At 54.1% G+C, this 18,658-nt stretch overlaps 2 protein-coding genes across 3 annotated transcripts in view; one reads left to right on the top strand and one right to left on the bottom strand.

Annotated features, from left to right (window-relative positions):
* DAPK3 (death associated protein kinase 3) overlaps positions 1-18,658 on the bottom strand; it is a 183,039-nt gene that overhangs the window by 109,368 nt on the left and 55,013 nt on the right. The window lies entirely within an intron of this gene.
* On the top strand, positions 66-3,901 carry EBI3 (Epstein-Barr virus induced 3). 2 transcript variants are annotated; one of them, XM_075444287.1, is made up of 7 exons: positions 66-218; positions 881-1,006; positions 1,646-1,807; positions 1,899-2,016; positions 2,125-2,297; positions 3,315-3,478; positions 3,589-3,901. In XM_075444287.1, exons 2-7 carry the CDS (start codon positions 919-921, stop codon positions 3,739-3,741), a joined length of 858 nt encoding a protein of 285 aa, XP_075300402.1. In that variant the 5' UTR covers positions 66-218; positions 881-918; the 3' UTR covers positions 3,742-3,901. The 2 variants fall into 2 exon arrangements, with proteins under 2 accessions (XP_075300402.1, XP_075300401.1); XM_075444286.1 differs by having other exon boundaries at positions 1,583-1,807.

Genomic DNA, 18,658 nt, shown 5'->3' with positions numbered 1-18,658 from the left:
TGGTGGCGTGGGAAGGGTTGGCCAGAGCTGAAACCGCTTTTGTGCGGGTCCGGGGCAGGCCGAGGCCCCGTGGATCCCTGTGGAGCCACGCTGGGCGGCGGGTCCCCACGGGGGACGGCGTTTCCTGTGCGAGGAAATGGGCTGAGGCCGGCCGGGGCTGCGGCTTCCCACGTCGGCTGTGACGGAGCCTCTGGTCCCAGATGCCTGGCCCTGCTGCGGTGAGCGTGATGGGGGACAGGGCTCCCCAAGGGGCTGGGGGCATAGCGGGGTGTGGGGGGCTTGGGGTGGCCCTGCAGTGCCTGGCTGGGGGGCACCGCGGGGAGCCCCTTGTCCAGGATATGGGGAAAGCCAGGCATGGCCCCCCCGGGGCTGAGCCAGCCCGCAGCCAGGGTGGGAGATGACAAGGGCAGGATCTGTCCCTGCGGTGCTGGGCTTGGTCACAGCAGGGAACACTCAGTCCCCAGGCTGGGTTTCTGGGGGCTCTCTGTGCCCCGGGAGGTGGGGGCCATCTGAGTGCGCTGGGCCTTTCCCTGCTCGAGGCCCAGAGTGACCTGAAAACCCCGATTCCAGGCGCGGGACTGCAGGGGCAGCTGCAGGTCCCCGTGGGAATCCCTGGTCCCCACAGGGTGCTTTCGCTCCTGCCCCCACCTCCTCGTCCTTCCTGGCAGCAGGACCTGGCCGCTGCAGCGAGAAACCATCCCTTCCCCAGGGCGTGCAGCAAGGCTGGAGGGGAAACTGAGGCAGGGCACTGTGGGGCGGCCCAGAGATGGGTTTGAACCCTTGGCTTTAGGGCGATGTCCTTGGACCACCTGGGGACCTGTGGCCATGGTGTCCCTGCTGTCCCCTCCCCGGTGTTTGACCATCCTGCCTGTCCCCACAGGTCCTCGGAACCGGGCAGCTCCGCCACATCTCCCTGACATGAAGTGGCTTTGGGTGGTGGCTTTTGTGGTACCTGCCTGCACCGTTCCCTATAACAACAGCACGGCAGGTGGCACCGGGGACGGAGGTATGAGGGGACGGGGACAACGGGGACAGAAGTACGGGGGCATGCAGGACCAGGGGTGGAGGGACTGGGGCAGCTGGGATGGAGGTATGGGGGGACAAGAGAGCTGGGGACAGAGGTATGGGGACATGGGGGACCGGTGATAGAGGGACTAGGAGTCTGGAATGGGGGTATGGGGGAATCTGGGGGGACTGGAGACAGCAGGACTGGGCAGACTGGGACCACTGGGGATGGAGGGAGGAGGGACAGAGGTATAGGGGCACTGAGGGGACCAAGGACAGAATTACAGGGCATCTAAGGATAGAAGTACAGGGACACTGGTGGGACTGGGGACATGGGGGGACTGAGGACAGCGGCATGGGGGGACTGGGGGCGTTGGGGAGGGAGGGGCACCGGGGTGCTGGGAAAGGAGATCGGGGGTCCAGGGATGCTCAGCCCCTTCCAGAGCCATTGTCACCCCCTACCACACCCCGTCCCCGCTGTGGCTTGTCCCCTTGACCCCCCCACCGGGCACAGCAATGGGGCGGTGGGGGGGTTGTGCCAGGGGGTGCAGCCCCTGCCCGCAGCCCTGTCCCCCAGGCCGCTGCGCCCTGCAGCACGGCACCCTGGGCACCGAGGTGTTGCTGCCATGCCCGGCCGCAGCGGCAGGGCCAGCTGAGTGGCGTCGGGGGGACACCGTCCTGGGAACGTTCCCTGCGCCGGGGCTGGCCCTCCCCAATGCCAGCCTGGCCCACGAGGGCCACTACAGCTGCCACCACCCCGGCACTGGCGAGACCTGGGCCACCATCTGCCTGCGGCTGGGCTGTGAGTGACCCCGACCCCCCCACGGCCCCCGCTGCTGCCGGGGGTCCCCCGGGGAGGCCGGCAGCGGGGTGACAACCGTCCCCTGCCCCAGATCCCCCCACGCCGCCGGCCATCGAGTGCTGGGCCATCAGCTACCCGCAGGCAGTGAACTGCTCCTGGGTCCTCACCCCCGAGCCGCTGCTGGAGACTGATTTCGTGGCCACGTACAGGTCAGTGGGGGACCCCCAAGTCCTGGCCGAGCCCCACTCCATGCCTGCGCCGCACGTGGGGCTGCAGACAGGGCTGCCCCTTGCCCAGCTGCCCCCTCCGCCCCCCAGGCACGGCGTGGGGGGGGCCACAGAGACGGGCGAGTGTGTCCGCATGGGGCCGCGGAGCTGCTCCTTCGGGGACGTGCAGATGTTCTCCCTCACCCCCTACGTGGTGAACGTGACGGCCATGAACCCCCTGGGCGCTGCCTCCCGACTCCTGCCCTTCCTCCTGGAGAACGTCAGTGAGTCCTGCGGGGCAGACCCCCCGCGCTGAACCCCCCACCTCCCAAGCAGCCTGCCTGGCTCAAATGGCCTCGAGTTGCATCAGGGGAGGTTTCACAGAATCACACAGAATCACAGAATGTTCGGGGTTGGCAGGGCCCTCTGTGGGTCACCCAGCCCAACCCCCTGCCCAAGCAGGGTCACCCAGAGCAGGCTGCACAGCACCGCGGCCAGGCGGGGCTGGAATATCTCCAGAGAAGGAGACTCCACAGCCTCCCTGGGCAGCCTGGGCCAGGGCTCCGTCACCCTCAGAGGGAAGAAGTTCTTCCTCAGGTTCAGCTGGAGCTTCCTCTGCTTCAGTTTGTGCCCGTTGCCCCTTGTCCTGTCGCTGGGCACCACTGAACAGAGTCTGGCCCCATCCTCCTGACCCCCACCCTGCAGATATTCAGAGGCATTTCTAAGGTCCCCTCGCAGCCTTCTCTTCTCCAGGCTGAACAAGCCCAGCTCCCTCAGCCTCTCCTCGTAGGAGAGATGCTCCAGTCCCCTCATCATCCTCATAGCCCTCCGCTGGACTCTCTCCAGTTGGATATTAGGAAAAATTTCTTTCCTGAAAGAGTGCTCAGGCATTGGCACAGGCTGCCCAGGGCAGTGGTGGAGTCCCCATCCCTGGAGGGGTTCAAAAAACGTGTAGACGTGGCATTTCAGGACATGGTTTAGCAGGCATGGTGAGGCTGGGTAGATGGTTGGACTTGATGATCTTAAGAGGTCTCTTCCAACCTTCATGATTCTCTGATTCTATTCTATGATTCTAATCCAGCCCTTGGGCTTCTTTTGGGCCATTCCTCTCCGGTTTGGTCCCCTGCTTGGGATGAGGAAACATCAGCGCAATGCTTTGCTGGGTCTCAGCCCACCTCTGCAGCCCGCGCTGCGCAGCTCGGTGAACGGGGCTGGTGGACACAACACCGCTGTCCGCAGCAGCCCTGTGCCAGATCCCCCCACCAGCACCTCACACCTTCGCTGTCTCACTGCTTCATTAGTAAAGCCGGACCCCCCTGAGGACCTGCGGGTCTCCGCCATACCCGGGGAGACCACCAAGCTGCTGCTGGAGTGGAGCCCGCCAGCGTCCTGGCCCTTCCCGGAGTACTTCCCGCTGAAGTATCACATCCGCTATGCCCGAGAGGGGGACTCCGTCACCGAAACGGTACCGCCCACCCTCCCGTGCGGGGTAAACTGAGGCACGGCTGACGGACGCAGCCCCGAGCGAGGCCGTATCCCGGCCTCCTGGAGTCCCTAACCCCACTCTTCCCCCAGATCGGGCCGTACGAGCAGACATCTTACACCCTGACGGGAGCGCGACCCGGGGCCCTCCACCGCGTCCAGGTGGCTGCCAAGGCCTTTGCAGACGCCGGGGAGTTCAGCGCCTGGAGCCTGCCGGCCTCGGGGACACCCTGGACGGAGCCGTGACGGGCAGAGCAGGGCCAGAGTCCCCCGCCCCACCCTGCTCGTGGCCCTCGTCCCACCGAGGGACCTCGGGCGCCCCAACCGCTCACTGCCCCGTCCCCCCAGCAGCATGGCAGCCACCAGCACGGAGGGACCCGCTGGAAAGCACCAATAAACCAGCTCTGCTCCCCGTCCCGCTTTCGTCATGGTCTCCACGAAGCCACCGAGCTGCCCCCGGGGACGGGCCCTTTGCTGCCCGTGAGGCCGCACGGGGCCCTGGCCATGGGCAGAGGGGAGGGCAGGGGCTCCAATCGGCCCCAGTCACCTCAGCCGGTCCCTGCGGCCCTGACTGCTCCCTACGGAGGCTCCAGACCGGCCATTTTGTCCCCCCGAGGCCTTGACTGGTCTGTGTGGCCTCGGCTGGTCCCTGTGACCCCCAGGCTGGACCCCCCCAAGGGCTGTGTGGTCCCGTGGCCCCTCTCCATGGCCCGGGGTGGTCTCCAGGGCCCACACCGACCCCAAAGCAGCCCACAGGCCCTGGCGACCTCCCGGGACCTGACCCTCGCCCCCAGAACCAGGCCGGTGGGCTCTCGGCAGCGGCACAGCTCGCTGACGGACGGCAGGAACAGCCAGTAGCAGGCGAGAACCGGCCGGGCCCGCTACTTCTGGGGGGCAGCGGGGCAGCCTGCGGACCCCAGCCCCAGCCCCCGGGGCTCTCTGCAGCGCCCGGTGCTGTATGCGGAAGGTGTCACGCAGTGGCACCGGCAGGCGGCGCTGTTCGCACATGCGCAACGCGAGCGGCGGAGCCGGTGGCTGCCGCGCCGGTAGCGCCGCCGGGCCGTGTGCGCATGCGCACCAGGGCTGCCGAAGCTCTGCCGCGCTGCCTTGCTGACGGGAGAGCCCGCCCGGCGCATGCGCACTGCGGCGGGCAGGACTGCGGCGCTCAGGCCGCGCATGCGCAGTGTGGCGGCCATGGAGGCAGCGGCCCTCGGGGGCTCGGGAGCTGCGGTCTGTGGCGTAGGCCTCTGCGAACCCCTCTGGTTCTCTCGCATCGCCCCACGAGACCCCAGTTTTCTTTCTGAGCCTTCTCCCGTCCCTCTGGCCCCTCCAGGACCACCCTACTTCCGTCACAGCCTGCTGGGTTCTTCCTTGTGCCTTGCAGCCGTCTTTTCTCTCTGTAGCTCCCCTGGGATCCCTCTCCTTCCCTCAGAGCCGTCCTGAGGTCTTTTTAGTGCCCCGGAGCAGTTTTTGGCCCCTGCGCTGCCCAGGATGGCTCTGCACAACCCCTTGCCCTGCCATGACACCTCTGATCCCACCCTGAGTTCCTCCTCCTTTCCCCGGTGAGGGAAGGTGGGGGCCTCTAGCAGCTTCCAGTCCCGGCCTCCTCTGCCCGGGAGGCCCGCGGTGGTGGGGTCTCCCCTGTGGACCTGCGCTCTGGCGAGGGTGAGGGGTGGGTGCCAGAGCAAGCGCAGAGCCCCACGACACCCTCACCTCAGCACAGCCCTTTTCCAGGGTGCTCATGAGGCCCCGCTGACGTCCAGTGTTCCCCGGGGCTTCTACCGGGCTTTGCTCGGGCCTGGGCACGGCCCTGCTTCCATCCAGAGAGCCCCAGGGGGTTTTGCTGGGCTTTGCTGACTCCCGGGCAGAGACCTGCCACCCTCCAGAGAGCACCAAGGACCAAGCCAGCCTCTGCAAGGGGCCGGGTTGGGCCCTGCTGTCGTCCAGAGTTCCTTGGGGCATTCACCGGGCTTTGCCAGGCTTCTCAAGGAGCCCTGCTGTCCTCCAGTGTGTCCTGGGGCCTTCACTGGACTTTTCTGGGACCCGCGAGGGGCCCTGATGCTCTCCAGGGTGACCGGGAACCGTTGCTGGGCTTTGCCGAGGCCAGGGCAGAGCCCTGCCGCTCTCCAGAGAGCACCGGGGGCTTTGCCGGGCTTTGCCAGGGCCCTGCTGCCCTCCAGAGTTCCTTGGCACCTTGGCCAGCCTTTGGAGGGACCCGGGCAGCGTCCTTCTGCCCTTCAGAGCAGACTTTGCCTGGGCCCGGGCAGTGCTTGCTGTCCTTCGAGGGCATTTTGGAAAAGGGCTCGTCCATCTCGTTGCGGTGAAGTTCCACCTTGCTCCAGCTGATGGCACGATTGGAAGCGTGTAGAGCGGAGGTTTTTCCCAGGAAGACAGACGGTGTGTTGGACAAAGTCCCAGTTCTCCCGCTCGAGTATTTGATATTGTACAGCGTGGGTCTCGGCCTCGCACCACGCCGGTATTCCCACCAATAATGAGTTCAGAGAAGAGCCTGTTTCTTATAAAATGAGAAAATAAATACAAGCCAGGCTAAGTCACTAGGTCAGAGATGAGACAAGAGTTATCTGCAGGACAAGCAACCAGTGGTCTGAGGCTGTAAAGGACTTCCAGCCGTAGGAATGGGCTCCCAGCAGCAGGAGTTAATGGTATGTCAGTCCACAGGAGAGCTTCCTTCCATAGCACATGTGTGTTTGAGGCAATAATCCTGCCAGGGTTTCAGCTCCTTCTGTGTCTGACTTACAGCTGCGTAACCTTCCAAACACACAGCAAAGGCATTTTTCTCTGGGAAAGTGTCAGCTCCCTTTGGCCTCATGCTGACAATCAGCCATTGTGTGTCCATCGGTGATCCAAAGCGCACGAAAAGAGACTCCAGACTGGCTGGGCTGAACACCTGGGCTTTCCTGGTGCGGTCATAGAAGCCAAACAGCCTTTGAGTTCATGCTGCGGTGTACGGAGTGAAATCAGGTCTCTGGGATGGGAAGTCTGTGCAGTTTAGAGCAACCAATGGCTCAGTAAAGCATGTGGGTTAGGAATGCACATTTACACAGTCTTGCAATGGCAAAAATTCGTTATACATATGGGGACAAAAGTCCGTCTCCTGATTTTCTTTGCATTTTGTGGATTCTGCTGTTTGAGCAAGAAAAAAATTATGACTTATTTCAGGGAGGCAGAGTTGCTTAATACTTCAAAGCCAGGACCCGTTATTTTCCTTCCTGGCTTTGTCACTTGCATCAGCGTATGACCTTAGGGAGGACATCAGCTTTGCTGTGAAATTTTTGTATCTTCAGGGTGAAGATAATAACTGAGACCTCACAGAATGCTGGAGTGGAACTAGTTAATATTCAAAAAAATTTTGAAGCTTTTTGTTGATTCAGATGATAATACAGCCATTGATTGCAACACAGGGTTTGCTTTCTAAAATCAGTTTAAAATGGCGTAAACTCCATATTCTTTCTAGAATGTGATGGCAAGTTCATGAGAGTTTTTACAGGATGGTTCCTGTCATCTGAACATCACGTGTAGTTTTTGTTTGTTTTCTCTTCATACCTTCTTAATAAGAAATCTTTGAATTTGGATTCTGATTAAAAAATGTCCTTGGCAGGGCAGTTTTTTATTGTCGCCTGGCAGCTCTCAAAACTTCCACAGATGTTTCTCCATCATTTACATTCAGATTTTATTTCTGCAGTTTGCTCTGTAACCAAATACACCACTTGATTAATTTCTTTATAGAAGCTGAGTTTTTGGACTACGAGGCAGCGACCTGAGGCAGTTGGTGTGTGCTTGGTTATTGCATCTCCATGGCTGGAACAGTCGCTCTCTGGGAACATGAGAAAATAGGCAGCTATGAGACCAGCCCTCTTAGTCGATGAAACCATGGACCAAAGTTTCCTGAGACCCGCTTCCAACAGGTAGAGATTATCGCTGTGCATGTTCTGAAAGGGACCCGCATGAAGGGAATGACTGGGGTCACTCTGACAGTGCATGTGCTTTTCTGCTGCTGTGTCATAACGTGATTTAGCTGGGTTTTTGTAAGCCAGCGACCCAGCTGGTGGCAGACAGGGAGTGTGTAACTAAAACTATGATCTGGTAAGAAAGGAGCCTGCATGCCGTGCCTTTCCTGGGTGGAGAGCTTGGCGGTTCTCAGATAATTCCTTTCCAGCTTGGGTTTTTCTTTCTCTTTGGCCTCAGGAGAAGGGGCCCATGGAGGAGCTGCCCTTTACAAACCTTGTCTCTATCTTCTTGCACCTTCACAAGGCTTCTGTGTTTAGTCTGGGGCTTGCTGTAACTTAGCAGCATTAGGTAACTTAACAATTACAGTAACCTGCAAGAATGCCTGACTGAAAACCCCTCTGTGCCAGGCAAAGGGGCTCCACCGGGGAGGTGAGTGGGTTCATGATGTTGTACCCTCCCTCTTTTCCTTTTACAGTGCTTCGAAGTCTAATAAAAGCTGCTGATTCCTGTTTAATGGATAACATTGGTTACTAACAAGCTCACCTCCCTCTTAAAAAACCAATGTCAGTCTCAGGAGATCTAATTTAGGAAGCACATGTAAGGCAAGGGTGTCCTGCAAGGCCTCTGGGGTGGAAGCCACAGCGTGCAGTACTCCAGGCTGGTCGGCTGCCAGAGCTCAGAGTATTTCTGTCCACCAGCCGAGATGCCAGAGGCTCTCCTCAAGCTCTGCACCACCTGGGTGCTGTGGAGGACAGAGTCGCCTCTACAACAGGCATTCATTCTCCCCGAGTGGTGCAGGGCCTCCCTGATGGCAGCAGCCAGCAGCAGGCACTGGTGGTGGAACAGACTAGATGTCGCACACAGAAAGGCTCCAGCCCAAGCCTCGTGCTGCAAAGCTCTTCTGGTGCCAGCTCTGGTACCACGTCAGCTTATCCTGCTCAGTCTGGTTCACTGGATCTGCAGTCTCCTTCCTCTGTGGGTCCTCTTGCCTCAGGTGGCTTTCTCAAGGCATTGGGACTGGCCCAAGGGACCAGTGGATTCTGTGTTGGTTCCCATTTGTCCTTAGCCATGGGACTGAGTTACCACTTGCTTTTTCTCAAAGGTTTTGCTAGAGAATGACATGGTGCTCCAGCAGAGGCAAGGATGCATTTCACTCGAGCAAAGCAAAAAGACTCTATTAAAACACAGAGGAGAAAGACCTCTTTCAGAATGTGTGGCAACGTTTGGGTGTGGAAAGATTTGATACTGAGAAATCTGTTTTCCCGACAACGACATCTGCTTTCAGTGGTGTTTCCCACAAGTCACCACTGTTCTTCTCAAAGTGGTGAGTGATGTTGGAGGACACGTGCCTTGTTATATTCAGTAATATGGAGAAGACTTAAGTGTTAATGTGGTCATACCGGTGGTATAATGCAAGTGTGTGTGGGCAGATCAGCGAAGATCACCAATGTACATCGGTGTGCGCTTATGGTTGCTGTCCATAGCCCCTTGTGCTCTGAGCCATCTCAAGTACTGGGTGCGCACAGTGTCCTCCCTGAACACCCCATAAATTCCAAGCCTGCCATTTCCACTCTACAGCAAGGCCAAGGAGTCCATCCATCTGTGGCCTGTTGTTTGCGCGAGTGACGAGTCTGTGTCAGGACACCCCAAAAGCATGACATGCATCCCCATGAATGCTGTTGCGGTGTGAGTGACATGAATCTAGAAGGGATCTTGGATGTCCACAGATAATCGGGAGACATGAAAGCAGACAGCTTCACCCTGTTCAATATGGTCTTCTTTAAACTATGTTTTTACTTCAGATTTGGGCTGCCAATAACTCATTCAAACAATGATCTAATGCCTATGTGAATGTTTGTAAAACCTCACTGCTCTGGCAGGTTGAGCGCTTGCCAAAAAGCAATCACATGTAATTAGGGAGAAGGAATTTGAATATACTGGCCTTTCAGTGCAGCATATTTTCCAGTTGTGTTTGTACCATTTTAACTGTCTCATTAACTCGGGTTGTGCTCTGTGTTGGGGTATGTGTGAGTTGCTCCTGTCTTCAAAGGAATCTCAGCTGTAGACAGCACTGCCAAAAACCTGCCTAAAAACTGCCTGGGATGTGGCTATGAGATACCTGTGCTGGACTGTTCCTGCAGTGGTGCCCAGCGGCATCACTGGCTTGACTTTTGGGGGAAATAAGTATATAAGGAACTTCTTATATACATCCCTGGGGCTGCCACCATGCTCGGAGGGAACAGTCGGAGCCTACACTGTGACCAATTAATGGCCATACCCTTTCTGGGAAGAACTTTGTTGATGTCTGAAAGCAAGATGGAATAAAAGCTTTTCAGTCAAGCAGGATAATCAGCATCACACACCCATACGACCACTAGTGAACGGCTCAACTAGTTTCCCTTGCGTTCAGCACTGGCACCTGGTTACCAGTCCTTTTCCTTGGTCAATGACAGGATGAAGACAGAGAGCCTGGCACAGGCAGTGCCCCAAATGGTCTTTCGGGTTCTCAACTCTCTCCACCTTCCAGTGTTTCCTGCTCTCCAAAAGCTTCCTGAGGAGGCTTTTCAGGTGTGTTGAGTCCTGAACGAGCATCGGGAGCATCTAAAAGCTCATAGCTTTTTGAGGAAACACCCAAGAACACCCTTCCCCTGTGACGTTGTTGTGCTGTCCCTAGCATCCATTCCCTCATCTGACTGTGCCAAAGTTCTTTTCCCAGGAGAAAGGAGCTGGCCACACAGCTTGGGAAGGCCCCTGCAGGACTGGCAAACAGAATTCTTCATAGAATACTTTGGGTTGGAATGGACCTTCAGAGGTCGTATAGTCAAACTGCTGTTAAATGGTCGCTGCTCACATAAAGAGAAGTTCCCAGCTCAGGGGGAAATTAGAGCCCGTCCAGGATGATAGATACCAGGAGCCCCTGAGAAAAAGGAATGAGGCATCCTTTGCCCACATGAGGTTAAAAATGCAGTTTTCATGCTCTCACCTTGCACTGGAGGCCCCACCGGACATTTCCAAGCAAGCTGGGAATTTTGACATGGAAAAGTTGATGAGAAAACTGTCCTGGAAATTTCTCCAGTGTCCTGGAAATTCCCCTCACTCCCTTGTCTTGTTCTGGAGAACTAGACCTGCTCTGTGGTTCCCAGGGCAGTGTACAGAGCTTCCAAAGACAACGCCTTGGACACCACCTCTCTTGTAACTCAACAAGCAGAGCAGAAACACTTGATACCAGCACACACCTGTCAGGAGCGCAGGCCTGCAAGAGGGAGTTCTCTTGGGTGCCAGCATCCTTTAGGGTGTGGTGCTGAGTCCTTTGCGGGATCTACATGGAGAGTCAAGGACGTCTTTTAAAGCACTGGGGTTTCCAGGCCAAGGTGACCCAATCACACAGGTAAACAGAAGTGATACCCAACCGTGAGGTTTCCCAGTCTGTGCATGGAGACAGTGATGATTTAATGGATGATTCTTCATGGGTGGGTTCTTCATGGATGATTCTTCATGGATTCTTTCATGGAAGAATGGTTGGACTCAATGATCTTAAAGGTTTTTTCCAACCTAAGTGGTTCTATGATTCTCCTGTGGCTCTGGGTACTGAATTTCATGGGAAGATGGGAAGATGCACAGAGCACTTTGCAGACAACATTCTTTTGTGCCATCAGTTGATTTACCTTTACAATGGAGTGTCCATGTCCTGTGTTGCAGTGCAGAGCCTTCGGAGTCTCATCTGCATGGCACACACTCTCGTCCCCAAAGGGTTTTGTGGTCATCTCAGACATACAAATGTCTAAAAAGCTGGGGTTCAGGACTCCCTATGTATATGTATAACCTCTCCATGTATTTAGCTGTCATGGAAGGGCGTGATCTTCATTTATCTGTTGAGCCCTGCTGCCTGTGGTTTGTTCTTACTGGTAATTCTACAGGCAAACTCCAAAACATCTGAGAGAGGTTTGTGCAAAAGCATGGTTGGTAATTCAGGAGGTCAGGGACACGCACAGGTCAAGTCCTGTGAGACCAGGGCCTGCTATTTATGGGAGGAAATTTTTTCCTGAATGTGAGAGAGAAGAGGTGGATTCTGCTCACCAGTGACCACAGGGGTTTGAAAACCTAATTTCCAGCCAACAGTCATCACATAAACTTGCGCTGAAGAACCTGGCCTAGTTTGAATAATTAGAGGTAATTGTCAGCTCTTTCCAAATGACAAAACCCTTAATCACCAGCAGATGCTTAGCCAGCCTCACAGAACAGGCTGGAATCCCGTAATGGGGTGGGGAGTGTTGTCCCAGAGGCACCAAGTTTCAGGAATGGGCAGGAATCTTCCTTAGGGGTTTTTCCAATACATGGTCAGATGCTTGGACTGGGGCACTGGTTCAAGCTCATGGACTGGGCATCTTCCCAGAAAATGTGCAAATGTGCCATGAGCACAGAGATGACTGGCACTGAGGCATCAGGGAACAATTCAAGATGGAGCAACTTTGAAATGGGGAGCTGAAAGTTTGGGTTGCTCCATGGGTTCCTGTTCCAGATCCCTGAATTTGGACTCTCAGATCCCTAAGCTAGTCTGGGGTTCCCTAAAGCTTTTGGAGCCCCAGACTTGGAGGCTCTGACAGATGCCTCTGTGCTCTGTAGCAACGGATCCTTGCAGCTGTCTGCCAAGTGCACTTCTGGGAAGCTAAGAAGGCCCCTCAGATTTCAGTGGAAACCCCAGAAGATCTCTGGAGAACTGTGTGCTGCAAGCTGAATGTGGGAACTTGAACTTAGAAGACTGGTATTTTCCAGTCCATTTTGCTGGAAGGGGCTGAACTCCCAAGTGCTGGTGGCAGTGAGGCAGAGCTGAGGGGCAGCCCGGAAGGCAGAACACAAGACTGCAGGAAGCTGGGAGCTGCTCCCAGTCCTGTCCGTGCACCTCACCTGCCTGTGAACCAACTGCCTCATGAGCCATGCCACCCTCTTCCCGACACACAGCTGTTATCTTGGCAGGGGAAGAGGGACTGCTGAAATAAGAGGGTCCTTGGAGAGCTGACTTTAAGAAATGATCCTGCCTGCAACATCTTCCCTGATCTGGCTTGAGCTGCAAAGAGCCAACCCTCCACTCTCCTGCCTCAGCCTCTCTCCAGAGGAAAATACTTCTGAGCCCCATGATCCTGCCTTGGTGTATCCCCAGGCCATCTCTCTCCCCCAGGAATGTCTCCCTGACTCCTGCTGCTTCTTCCTTGCAACATGCAGCAGGTCACAAGCTGTGTGTTTCCATCCTCCTCACTCAGGGGTCTCAGAGCTATGTGGCACTCTGTGGCTTTCTTAACCCCTTTAAGCCCTAGCTTGTTCTTCCAGGGCTTAGTTTCTGTGGCACTTATAGTGGTGGCACTACTTCCATCTTTCGGACCATGAGCTAATGGAGTTTAATGTGAGCACGTGAGATTGGCTACACTCACATAAAGCTACGCCGAATTGCCACAGCTTACACCGTAACTCCCACTGGAGTGGGAGTTATTTACAAATAGGTAAAGCCCTGAAGAAAGGAGACGGTATCTGATGGGGGTAACAATACTGATGGGAAGAGCAGGATACATGGCGCTACATGAGACATCCCAGTCTTAGCTAGGCGCCATGGTGTGTGTAGACACTGTGTAAGTAGAAGTGGGTGCCTCTGGAAGGGTCCGAAGCCTCCAGAGAATTAATCTGGATTGCTAATTCCATTATGTTGACTGCAGGTGGTGGCTAGGTGAGGTCTGACTCACAGTTCTGTGCAATTCAGGAAAAGGAGTGCTCCAAGATGATGTGAAGGGGACTGGCTGAGCGGAAATGAAGGGTTTGCTGGTATGATGCTACCAGGCAGTGCTAAAACAGAATAGAGGCACAGGGAGCAAGCCAGAGCATTTGCAGTGCTCCAGGAGACAGGGCTCCCGGGGTGCTTTGCCTGCTGTACAATCAGATGGTGAAAAGCATAGCAAAGGTGGGAAACCCCTGGCAGTGGTCAGAGCAAGGAGTTGTCCTTCTACTCAAGTAGAGAGCTGTGACAGATGTACTTTCCATAGAGGGTGCTGTAACGAAGCATGAAGATTGCTCTGAAGTGCCTCTCGGCACATTTGGTGCATTTTATAGCACACTCGTATTCATCTATTCCTGTACAACCTCCTGCAGTGGGACTAATAATCAAGGATCCTGACTCAACCGACGGCTCCCTTGGGAACGTGTCTGGGACAAGACTTCTCCTGGGGTCTTTGAGGCAGGCGGTGATGTGGAAACAGTGACACCAGTGCAGTTCCCGTGAACTAGGGGGTCTCACATGTGGGCATGGGTGTGGAGCTCTTCAGCCAAAAAAAGGGTGAAACATGAATCATAACACCTTTGGGGAGAGGTCAGTCTTCCCATGAGGTGTTTGTTTAGGGCTCGGCTGTTACTGCCATGCTGCTGCCACTGCAGGAGGAAAAAGCCCAGAGCATGTGGTGATCAGAGCTTGTAAAAGGGGAGGTGGGGGGGATGAAGATGTTTCCTCCAGGCACACAAAGAAGGACAGCAGAGAGGCACTTTCAGCAGTTCTGCAAGGACATTCATAGGCAGCAACTTGCAGACTGGGGAGATGGCAGCTCTCCTAAACCCTTTTGCACATATTGCCTTCCCCAGGTCTTGCTGATGGTGTGGCAAAAGCCCGCTCTGTCCCACAGGGTCTGGAGACGACAGCAAGACCCAGAAGCCGTAGAGCCGTGAGTCTTTCCCGGGGCAGTGCCTACAGCCCCTTGTCACTGCCGATGCCTTCCCAGGCTTAGTGAGTCTCAGCTGAGTGCTTTGCTCCATCCCAGCCACGCTTGCTCCTAGATGCCAACTTTCCCATGTCCTGGTTCTTGCACTGCCCGTTCAGGCTGTCTGCTCTGCACCTCCAAATTGCTTGGGAGAGGGCTGGCTGCTCCTTAAGGTACAGAGAGCTGGTAGGTGGGAAGGACAACACAGCTGTCCAGGCAGAGCCCATCTGGAGATGGTCGCCAGCATCCAGACCACCAGTGACAGAGCTGGAGACAGGCTCCCCTGGGATGTAACTCGGGCAGGACTGAGCTGAAATGGAGCTCCTGGCCCAGAGACAGAGTGTGAGTGAGGTCCTGGGTGAGGCTGGTTGGGGGCCATTAAGTCCTATTAGTGCTCTCAAGATGCTGACAGAAGTGCATCGGTCACGCAAACTGAATGTGGCCTTCAGCGAAGACCATTTCTCCACCGATGGCCCCTGCCAGATCTTCCCAGCCCAGACTCAGGGCCTCATATACCCTTTAAGATCTGCTTTTCATGTGTCTCTCCCCAAAGAAGGGCTGGGACAGCGCCAGACTCCAGCAACCGTTCTGACCAGTCACTCAGTGCTGGCAGGTTACTTCTGCTGGAACAGACTCCATCTCTTGCCTCTTTACAGTGCTTCTAGTCCAGACATCCTCCTCTGCTCTTACTGCCAGCATTGTAATGAAAAATGGCTCTTCTATTATGTCTGCTTCCATTTGAATCCCTCTAGGAAAGATCTCATGTTCTCCAGCTCTTTGCTGCTGAAATTAGCACTGGCATCCTGCAGGATTTCAGGGCTTGACTCTCCTGTCTAGCAGTGGGAAGAGTTACTGAGACTGCAGAGACAAGATGCGTTTGAGAGCCAAGTGTCCGAAAGTACACGTTTAACAATAACACAGTGAAAAGGAGGTGCTCCGGGAAGGCGGCGAAACGATCCTGCTAAGGATGGAAAGAAAAATAGAAAGTGTTCTTGGGAGCTTGCACAATCCCGAAAGGGTTAAGCTGTGGCACAGCGCTTGGGACAGCTGCAGAATGCTGGAGTGGGCACTGGGATTGAAACCAGAATGACAGTTTTAGGTCACTCACAAAGCTTTCTAATTACACTTTTTTGGGAAAAAAAAAAAATTGGTGTGTTTTATTCTGTAAGTGCTGAACATTCCACAATTGCTGTGTTTAATAAATACAGCAGGGGCTCCTAGGAGACTGAATGGGGCTGAATGAATGAAGTATGCGAGACATCTGAAACCTATTAGTTGGAGCAAACTGTTAGAGAGGCAGGAATTCTTCTCTTTTTAAAAATATTTATACATTTTGCTTTAATGTCAGGCCAACATCTTATTTGGGGTTATGTTCCAGTGGAAGGAAAGGTGTGTCGGAGGGAAATGCAGGGGGAGGGGAGGTGCATTTTTGGTACAGTCCCAAAAGGAGCAGAAGGGCTGTGGGGCTTTAGCAGCATACTCGCATTTCAGAATTGAACCCAGCATGTCGAAACATAAGGTGACATTGCCCCAGACTCAATGGGGGACGAATGTTTTCTTTCTGGTGTGCATTTTGGGTTGTAGACTGGGCTCACCAGACCTGGAGCCCCTTGCCTGGGGCACCGGCAGAGCTCTGCAGCCCTCGCAGGATTAGGTTTATGGATGCCATGAGATTTAGCTTGGTTAATCTGGTTTTGATATTTAGAGAGGAATTAGAGTGCACAGCCAGCGTCTTCTCTAACACATGGACAGCTCCATGAAGTCAGACTGATCTCCAGCACCAGTAAGAATGACACCACATCCTTTGCTCGGTTCAGTGCTCTCTGACGCAAGGTTTCCACCCAGGCTTTTCCTTCTAGTGCAGAAATTAGCTCATCTACTTACTAAAAGGCAGACAGATAGGGAAGATGGATGGGAAGAACCAGAGAATAAACAGAGCTCACAGCTCTTTAGAACCCACTTCACACTGTCTCTGGAAAGGGGTTCAGCAGAGAAACAGTTGACAACACCCAGCTTCAGTCTGACATTCTTCAAGCTGAACTTTCCCTTCTGTAGTGGAAGCCTCAGTTGCTTAGAGGCCAAAGAGATCCTTGAGAAGCAGTGGAAAGGGCCAAGGACCCCAGTCAGCTCGCACGTGCCGTTGGACCCAGGGCGTGCTGCACATGGCCGCCAGCAGAAGAAGGGAGCCCAGCACACTGACAGACTTTCTTTGCTTTGTGGGGGCCCAGCTGCAGGACTGGCTCTGCTCCTCTAATGTGGCTACAGATGTCAGCTCAGTCTGGCCAGGTCCAAATACGGGTGGCTTGGCCTCGGACCTGGGCTTTGTCTGCTCTAATGTTCCTATTTGTGGTCCACTCTCTCCTCATCACCTACCACTTCATTGATCTCTCCTCCATTCCCAGCTTCTTTGTCCTCTTCTAACATGAGGAGAATCTTCAAGTCATTTAGGTTTGAAAAGGCACTTAAGATCACCATAAAAGCACTTAAGATCACCATAAAACACACAGAGTCCAAGGAGACCTAAGGAAGGTAGGGGTCTTCTGTCTGCATACCATCACCCATCTTCCAAAGAGAGCTGGAAGCCCAGTAAGACCACACAGTAGGACTGTCCCCACACACAGGAGCTCTCATCCTTCAGCACGTCAGAAGCAACAGGGATGATTGCCCTTACAGCCAAGCTTTGGCTGTCCTCAAGCACTGCAGGTCTGTGTGAGTTTCTGGCTTCCAGTGATCCAGTGAGCTGTGTCCCGCTCCAGCTTGTGGTTTGGGCTGGGGTATGGGGAGACCCTGCCTTGTAGTCAGTGAGACATCCGTTCCTCACACGGCCCCGTCTGGAGCTCTCAAGGGGCCATATTTTCTTAGATTTGATTTCTGTGACCAGATCTGGGAAGACAGAAGGTATGGGATGTGGATGCTCAAGAGTCAGCTAGGGAGAGAGGGGAGTGGAGGTTGCCAGAACATCTCCAAATTCAGGCTGAATGTTTCCTGCTGGAGACTGTGGTTAGGGACTGATACCCAGATCAAACTCACACAAATTGGTGGCAAGGCTCCCAGTCTTTGGTGCCTCACTTCATGTTTCATGATCTGTTACAATTTCCAAGACATGGAGTGACATTTGAACTTACCTCTCCTTGTGTAGAAACTTTGGATCAAAGCTAATGAGCGTGTCAGAGAGGTCCAGATGATGCGGTATTTCCCAGCTGATAGGGAACTGTAAATTATTCCTGCTTTTCTGTGATTCCTGGTGATCCTTATTCAGCCCAATTTTATTGCATGCAGCACACATTCATACTTCAATTCAGCCCCTTCCTTTCAGGCTTCTTGAAGCTAAAATATAAAGTTTTAGGAAACTGGGAAATTCCAAATGTCTTCCGTTATCTTTCTAATATTCCAAAATCTATTAGATCGTAGGATATCTCCCCGCTGCATAGGAAACAGATGTTCTTCTTGCAGTGGGGACATGCAGGAGGCAGCATTAAATTTGTTTGGTTTTGAGTGTCTTGGAGATGTGATTGTTCTTTGTGGTCACAAGTGGCTGCAACTTCTGTATGTGAGCTGGGATCTGGTTGAGTTTAGAGTGGTGCTAGTAATGAATTTCTTTTGAGTTTCTTTTCACCGTTAGTAACCACCCCATAGCTGAGACTTTGGAAAATAACTTCTGAGCAGTTTTTGATTGCATCTGTTAGTCAATTTAGAGGTGACTGTTCTGAAAACATGACTGGCGCATGGGATGAGGCTGTTTCTCATTTTAATAAGGAAACAGTGTGACCTGCAGATCTGGAGAGTCCATGAATGAGTTTAACTCACTCTAGAGCTATAGTGGGTCAGGCACTGAGGAGACATCATATTCCACCCCCCTGATTGCACTTTTTCTGTGGCATCTGTTCGCCGTCGGTCGGAGGATTTCAGTGTGGTTGTTTTTGTGTACCTGTAACTCTTGGTTTTTCAGTCTTTTTTTTCTTCTTTTTACCAGGTTCAAACAAAATTGTGCTTTCACTAAAGACACCAAGGGAAGTGTCAGTGCTGCTTCCAAAATGTCTTTGTTTTCCTGCAGATTGGAGGCTCAGAGCATGTGTTCGTCTGTGTATATGTGTGGGTGGCGATTGCATTTCAGAATTTCCAAGGCTGTTATAGCTTTTACTTTTTTTCCAAACAAGTTAGTCAAATGTGAGTTCTCCTTCCTGAAATATCGGGAATAGAGGTCTCCATGTATGAGAAGCTGAATAAAAACTTCTCTCACTGGAGGAGATGACTGAAGGTCTAGGGCAAAGCAGAACAACGTAACAACAAACACAGAGAGGGGATGCAGTGTTGCTTTATATGTTGGACAGATTTTCCACCCTGAGTATGTGTTGATGGGAGTGCCCGTGACAAATGCTTTGGAAAAAGCGCCTTAAGCATGAGCCAAGAATTTCCTTCATCAGCTAAGGTGTATGATATAGCCTGACCTTAGTCTTGCT

Source organism: Opisthocomus hoazin, chromosome 27 (genome assembly GCF_030867145.1).
Source record: "Opisthocomus hoazin isolate bOpiHoa1 chromosome 27, bOpiHoa1.hap1, whole genome shotgun sequence".
In the NCBI taxonomy this organism is placed as follows: Eukaryota; Metazoa; Chordata; class Aves; order Opisthocomiformes; family Opisthocomidae; genus Opisthocomus; species Opisthocomus hoazin.
This window is presented reverse-complemented; position numbering and strand designations above follow the sequence as displayed.

Bases quoted from the DNA above. Each gene is read 5' to 3' on its own strand.
- EBI3 (XM_075444286.1), top strand. From the start codon at position 919: ATGAAGTGGCTTTGGGTGGTGGCTTTTGTGGTACCTGCCTGCACCGTT. The intron at 1,007-1,582 runs GTATGAGGGGAC...CCTGTCCCCCAG, and splicing joins AGGTGGCACCGGGGACGGAG to GCCGCTGCGCCCTGCAGCAC. The intron at 2,017-2,124 runs GTCAGTGGGGGA...TCCGCCCCCCAG, and splicing joins GATTTCGTGGCCACGTACAG to GCACGGCGTGGGGGGGGCCA.